Source organism: Cotesia glomerata, linkage group LG7, assembly GCF_020080835.1.
Source record: "Cotesia glomerata isolate CgM1 linkage group LG7, MPM_Cglom_v2.3, whole genome shotgun sequence".
Taxonomy (NCBI): Eukaryota; Metazoa; Arthropoda; class Insecta; order Hymenoptera; family Braconidae; genus Cotesia; species Cotesia glomerata.
The window spans coordinates 14449024-14456630 of record NC_058164.1 but is presented as its reverse complement, the minus strand read 5'-3'; the positions used below and the strand labels follow the sequence as shown (position 1 = coordinate 14456630).

Sequence of the window (7607 nt, the reverse complement as noted above, 5' to 3'; positions counted from 1 at the left end):
AAGTTAATTACTACACTACATAATTGTAATTGTAATTGTAATTTATTGAAAGAGGCCGTAGGACGTAGTCCTCTAACGGCCAAAAGCATATACAGAGTATACAAAATATCTTAAAATTAAGTACAGATCAATATAATTTTAAGTAAAAATCAAAAACAAAAAGTGCTCATAAGCTATTATCGACAATCAAAATAGATTCTTATAATGTTAATGTTAATATTGATAGGTTTCTCAACGTCGATTTTATCACAATATAAATTATAAATTTAATTAATCAAGATTAATAATGAATACTGAAACAAAAACAGTTTACTTCAAGTCTTATACCATATTGCACAGGATAGCAAATAACTAAATTGCAATTGGTCAAAAATGCAGAATACACACTTAGAGATTGGCACGCTCAGTAGCTAATAAGTGTTTATAACAACTTGTTTTAAATATTGCTAGTGAGTCAGCTGCTGTTATTGATGGCGGCAAGGAATTCCAAAAGGAAGTCCCCAGAACCACAAAGGAGTGCTGAAGAATTGAAGTACGTGGAATCGGCGCCAGAAGTGTATCAGTCCGATTATTGTCCCTATGTCTCGCGACATTATGGTTCATCCTTATTCTATCCTTTAACAAAGCATTTTTATTCATGACTAACAATAAATACAGCCCATCAGGTGAAGCCGACGATGATATGGCAAAAGCCACCCAAGATCAAGCCGCGGTCCATTAATGTGTTCTCCAAGTCGTTTACGCAGCACAAAGCGCGCACAGTTATTCAGAGCAACTTTCAGCTTTTTCTCAAGGTCCTGATTTAGGTTAGTGAGAGCTACGGCACAGTAGTCAAAAATAGGAAGCACCAAACTAGTTACTAATTGACGCTTTAGAGCAACGTTCAGTTCATTAACCGACTGGCGGAGGCTGTATAACACTCTCGAAACTGAATTACAAATCCTACCGACCTGATCAACCCACGATAGTCTCTGATCAATTAAAACACCGAGGTATTTGAAGCTAACAACATAGTCAATATTTTCATTTCCCAATACGATACTCGGTATCTGGTCTAGCTTGATCAAGTTAACATTGAATGCACTGCCTAATATCATAGCCTTTGTCTTGGAGGCATTAATCTTCAGTTTATTTAATCGACACCACTCCAACACGGCAGCAATATCTTCATTCATCCTCTCAATTGCACTATTCAGGTCAGTGATTTTACATGTTAGATAGAGTACACCATCATCTGCGAAAAAGAGATAACTGCTATGTCGTAGACATGTAGGAAGATCATTGATGAACAGCGAGAATAACAGTGGTCCAAGAACACTTCCCTGAGGCACTCCTGTAAAGCAATTCCTCCATGTCGACAATTGTGCACCATCTCTAACTGCGTGTCTTCTTTCCGACAAATAACTGTATATCCAGCGAATAACTTCAATCGAGAACCCAAGCTTATAAAGTTTGCCCAATAAAAGCAAGTGATCAACAGAATCAAACGCCTTTGCTAAGTCCAAAAATACCGCCAAGATAACCTGCTGTTCATCGATACCAAACCGAATATCACCAACGAACTTAAGAACAGCAGTTTGAGTACCAATACCAGGTCGAAAACCAGTTTGATGTTGATCAAGCACATCGTAATCATTGAGAAATTTAATGATCTGGTCAAGCACAACACGTTCACATATTTTCGACATCGCACATAATATTGAAATCGGACGATAGTCTGAAGCTGATTGCGGGTTACGAACTTTAGGTATAGGTGTTATAAGCGACGATCGCCACTGGGTCGGGAAGAAGCTACTATTTATCGACGAGTTAACCAGATCTGTGATCAACGGACCAAGCAGATCTTTGAAAGTTCTCAGCACATGAATCGGAATTCCATCAACCCCCTCAGCTCGCGAGGAGCCAACCGAAAGACACTTGACTACATCACAGACATCAACATGTGAGAACGTAAATTAAGCATTCGTCCTCAGCTGAACAAAACCCGCAATCACTTCGTCAAACAGTGGTAGCTCTCTGCCTTGAATTATAGTTGCATAATAGTTATTTAGTTCCTCAGAACTAAACCGCAGAACATCCCGCGACTTTGTAGCAGCTACTGTCAACCCGAGCCTGTCCATTTCACTCCAGAACTGTTTCGTAGATCCAACACGGCTAAACACTGACTGAAGATAGTTCGCTTGACTCGTCTTCCACATTGCCTGTGCCTGACGACGTAGTCTAACATAATGTTCCCAGGCCTGCCGATGACCATTTCTTTTAAAGCGCCGATAACACCTGTCACGTTCTCTACGAATGTCTCGCAGCTCCTGCGTTATCCAGGGAGCTGGGCGACATTTAGCCGCAAATTAACGCACAGGAACACACTGGTCCACAATGTCTTTAATCAAGTTGTTTAGCTTATCTAGTCTCGAATCTATAGTCTGCCCAACATCACCATAATCAATATTGAGCTCCGGAAGCCTCAAGTTAGTCAAATCCGCTGCGGCTCCAAAATCAGCTTCTTTCCATGATCGACATTTGACTATTCTCCTTGTCGATTTCTGATGCTTATACTTTAGGCAAAAATAAATTAAGTCATGATGTTTAACCGATAGAAAAAACATTCAATAGAAATTTATATGAGGAGTTGCGCCTTCGGGCTTGATCGCTCCAACTCGTGTAAATTCGTGTCACACCATGGCTGTCGCTCATGCGCGCCCTGGTTAGCGGGAGAGAAGCCGGCTCGCGTGGCGGGCGAAAAGCAGTTGTGCTTGGACGCTTGTACTAGTACGACTACTCTGTGTCAATCGTTTTGATTTATCACGTATAATACGCATTTACTTTAACACTTAAAATTTTCATTAAATATTATTAGTTTCATTAATTTCAATTACCAATTAAATTCTCGAATCATTAAATTTCATTAGTAATTATTCAGTGAGTTAAATAAATCAAAATTAATAAGTGACGCCACGCGGTTATTACGCGCCATATTGAGAAAGGATTGCATCAGCCACGCGGCTTTAGTCAATCCATAGTTAATACGCAATACTTATAATAAATTACATTAAATATGTAAATTCATCGTTCGACATTTAACCATCATTCTATCAAATCAAATGTCATCAATTATTCAATTCTGACGTCAAATTATCTAATTAGTTCCTACACTAATAATTATAATCTATCAGTATTTACACTGACGTTGTACGTCGATTACTTAGTATTGCACTATCAATCGACTCTAGTTAACTTAAAAGTTAGCGTCAATTCACGAATTCTGAATTAATACATTTTGCGTTTCTAAGAAGGTTGAGCTCACCTCGTGTTGATTGCGACGGCAATTTACACACAGTCTTATTCGCACTACACGCTTTGCGTTCTTACTTGTACATTTTTTCATTCGAGGAGGTTTTTTCTCAGTGCAACTGAGTTTTCCTCCTCTGGGGATAAATAAATCTTCATTTTATTCCCCTACAAATCGACGCACAATTTATTTAATATCCTAATCCCAAATTAACTATAATTTTTAAAACAATTACGGAAACTATCCTAAGTGGATAGTTTTCGACAAAACATTTGGTGCCTCCTGTGAGGTCTGAAGTGCACACGAACCCTGATTTGCGAAGACGAGCAAGACGATCCAAGGATCCAATCACTACACCACCCAGCTGCTGCCAGCATCGTTGGACTTCAACACATATGAGATAAGTTTTTGAATTATTAAAATTTATTCAATACTAACTATCATATCATTTTATCACTTGACAATATATTCAACTTATTCATTTGTAATTTTAATTAATTGTCTAAGTTTGACTGACGGATTGGTTGTCACTAGGCAATCAATTTATCAATCGAATAGTGCAATTGGTTATCATTTAAATATTTACGTACGTTATTATTCTTATTATTTACGTATAATTTAATTTAATTAATTATTTAATAATCGACAATTAATTAGTCATTGTATGATGACTAGTTATTGTTCGACAGAATAATTAATTATTAATTAATCTCTATCTTCATTATTAATTCTCAAATTATTTATTATTAATTATAATTAAGTGTTTAAGTCGTTTCTTAGATAAATTGATCACCACAAGTAATCTATTTATTATAGAAATAAGACAATTAATTATCAATTAATATTTATCACGATTATTATTACTGTTATTTTTATAAATTTATCACAAAATGGATAACCCAAGGGTTTCTTTAGAACAAAAACGCGTAATGATAGCTTCGAAAATTACTAAACTTCAGGATGAACTAACAGCTGAAGGTGTTAAAACTAAGTCCATTAACTATCGCTTTACAAAAGTAAAGGAATTATTTGAACAATATGAAAAACTTATTGAGAAACTCGAATTAACTACACCAGAGGATAATGAAGTAAATCTCGCGGAAGACGTTCGTACATTATTTTACGATCTTATGGATCAATTTGAAAAGTTAACTCAATTGAATAGAACTAACCATAATAATTCACATAATGCAAACATTAGTACGAATAATACTACAGCGGGAAATACTACCTTTGTTGAGACTCAACGACTTGCTAAACTCCCTACTACTGATTTACCTAAATTCGATGGTAATTTTGAAAATTGGCTATCTTTCAAAACGACATTTAAAACACTTATTGATACACGTAATGATCTTGATGATCTAAACAAATTTTTATACCTCCGCGGATGTTTAATTGGCTCAGCAACTAACAAGCTAGCGCTTTTTGATGCGAGTGCAGAGAATTATATTAAAGCTTGGGATTTTTTAACTAAAACATATCAGAAGAAAAGAGCATTAATTTGTAAACATTATGACTCGATACTTAATCTTAATACAATTTCGATCCCAACAACAGATAATTTAAACAAGTTGATAGATGATGCTCGGCAACATATAAATAATCTACAGTCATTTCAAATTAATATTACCGAATCCTTACTTGTACGAATATTAGAAAATAAGTTACCATCAGAAATTAAAACAAATGGCAAGAAACGTTCACTGACAACGACACTCTCCCAACATTCGAATCATTTTGTGAATTTATCTCAAACTTTGCCTTCAGACTTAATACACACAGACCCGATAAACATCGCGATTCCGATCATTCTTCCAAACGAAGACGTAATGAACACTCGAATAATAATTTGAAGAAACAAAAACTGACACGCCAGTTCGAGCTTTAGTGACAACCTCCTCTTCTGCCTGCCCATGTTGCAAACATTTACATCCACTCTATAAATGTCACACATTCAATGCATTAACTGTAGGAGAACGCATAAAATTCGTAAAATCTAGTAAACTCTGCAATAATTGTCTTCGCGTACACCAGGGAAACTGCACTTCTAGCAGATGTCGAGTCTGTAAGAAATTCCATCATACTGCATTGCACATTAATCAAAATGCAACTCAACAAACAAATAATGCTAACGTATCAAAACATGATTCTGCCAAAATCGAATCACCCGCTACTGTAACAACTGATAAGGGATCTACAGCTTGACTAGTCGTTCATAATTATACAACCATACTTAGAACACCGCGTTTTCAATTGATGATGAGTGCTCTCATCCAGATGCGTGACTCAGCAGGTAAATTCATACAAGCTCGCGCTTTACTTGATACCTGTGCAACAGCTAATTTTATTACTGAAAATTTGACTAATAAATTAAAACTTCCTATGCAAAATTGTTCTATTCCAATCGGGGCTGTTAATGGAATGCAAACCCTTTCAAAACATGTCGTACAAATAAATTGTAAATCTTTAAACGATAAATTTCAAAGAACATTGTCATTTTTAACCGTTGATGAAATTGCAGAATTAAGTCCGAATGAAATGTTTCCACGTAATAAAATATGCATACCTAAAAACATAATACTCGCTGATCCACAATTTCACATACCAAGACCTGTAGATGTCCTTATCGGTTCAGGTACCACACTTTCTCTTCTATCTGTCGGACAGATTAATCGCTCACAAAATGATTGTGATTTAATACTACAAAAAACACAACTGGGCTGGGTCGTAGCGGGGGGAGTCAATAATGATAAAGATGTATTTCCTGTAACTTGTCAATTAACTGATCTATCGAGTCAATTAACCAAATTTTGGAATATTGAAGACCTAGGTTCTAATGATTCTCGATCCTTTGATGATTCTACGTGTGAGACCTATTATCAAAATAACACTACTCGCGATACTGACGGTAGATATGTAGTAAAATTACCCTTTCGCGTAGACGATGTCGATTTCGGAAATTCTAAACAACTAGCTTATAAAAGATTTCTATCCTTACAGAGGAGACTAAATTCAGATTCCTCATTAAAGGCTGAATACATTAAAGTCATGAACGAATATATCGATCTTGGCCACATGGTACACGTACCGGATGATAGTGGACCTGGGTATTATATGCCCCATCATCCGATAATTAAAACATCTAGTACTACCACCAAGGTACGCGTTGTATTTGATGCTTCAGCTAAAACCGATAAAGGTATCTCATTGAATGAAGTTCTACTAACTGGACCTACTATACAAGACAATCTCTTCACTATTATTTTGCGTTTCCGCACCTTTGTTTATGCTATGACTTCTGACATCGCTCAAATGTATCGGCAAATCTGTATTCATCCGGATCATCACAAATTTCAACGAATTCTTTACTATCATAATAACAATATTAGCACTTTTGAACTTAAACGAGTTACGTTCGGGGTTTCTGCAGCCCCATTTTTAGCTATACGCACCGTAAACCAACTTGCTGATGACGAATCTCATAATTTTCCTGTAGCTTCAAAAATATTAAAACGAGATCTTTATGTCGATAATCTACTAACTGGATCTAATTCTTTGACCGAAATTTTAAAATTGCGTGATGAAATCATTCAACTGGTGCGAAAAGGTGGATTTGAACTCAGACAATGGGCTTCAAATCATCGACATGCACTGGATAATTTCGATCAAAGAACTTTAGATTTAGATTGTGCTATCAATGATGATCCAATTTCTAAAACTTTAGGCATTGCATGGAATTCTCTAACGGACGAATTTATTTACACAGTCAAACCAATTGACTCGTCGCGAAAAATAACTAAGCGAACCATCTTATCTGATATTGCAAAAATTTTCGACCCTATCGGAATTCTGGGTCCTATAGTATTAGCGGCAAAAACTATCATTCAAGAATGTTGGAAATTAAAGGTCCACTGGGACGAAGCGGTCCCACAAGAGCTACATTTACACTGGTGTAAATTTGCTGAACAATTACCTCTGATTAAAGATTTTTCTATTGAGCGCAATATTTTACTTCCCAATCCGACTGACATACAATTGCACGGATTTTGTGACGCTAGTAAAGTGGGCTATGGTGCTTGTATTTATATAAGATCAGTAAATGAACGCGGAAACATACTCACAAAATTAGTTTGTTCTAAATCTCGAGTTGCTCCCATCAAAGATGTTACAATTCCAAAATTAGAATTATGCGGAGCATTATTACTTGCTAAATTATATAAAGACACAATTCCCTCCTTTGACTTTGATATTTCTAAAGTTACGTTTTGGTCTGATTCAACTATTGTACTTCAATGGCTCAAACGGTCTCCCTAAC

General features: G+C 36.1%; 1 protein-coding gene across 1 annotated transcript; it reads left to right on the top strand.

Moving 5' to 3' along the window:
- Positions 1–5551: 5551 nt before the first annotated feature.
- Positions 5552–7606, top strand: LOC123269647. Its single transcript, XM_044735480.1, has one exon. It carries the CDS (start codon positions 5552–5554, stop codon positions 7604–7606), a length of 2055 nt encoding a protein of 684 aa, XP_044591415.1.
- Position 7607: the final 1 nt, after the last annotated feature.

Excerpts from the sequence above, each read along its gene's own strand:
- LOC123269647 (XM_044735480.1), top strand. The coding sequence starts at position 5,552 with ATGAGTGCTCTCATCCAGATGCGTGACTCAGCAGGTAAATTCATACAA.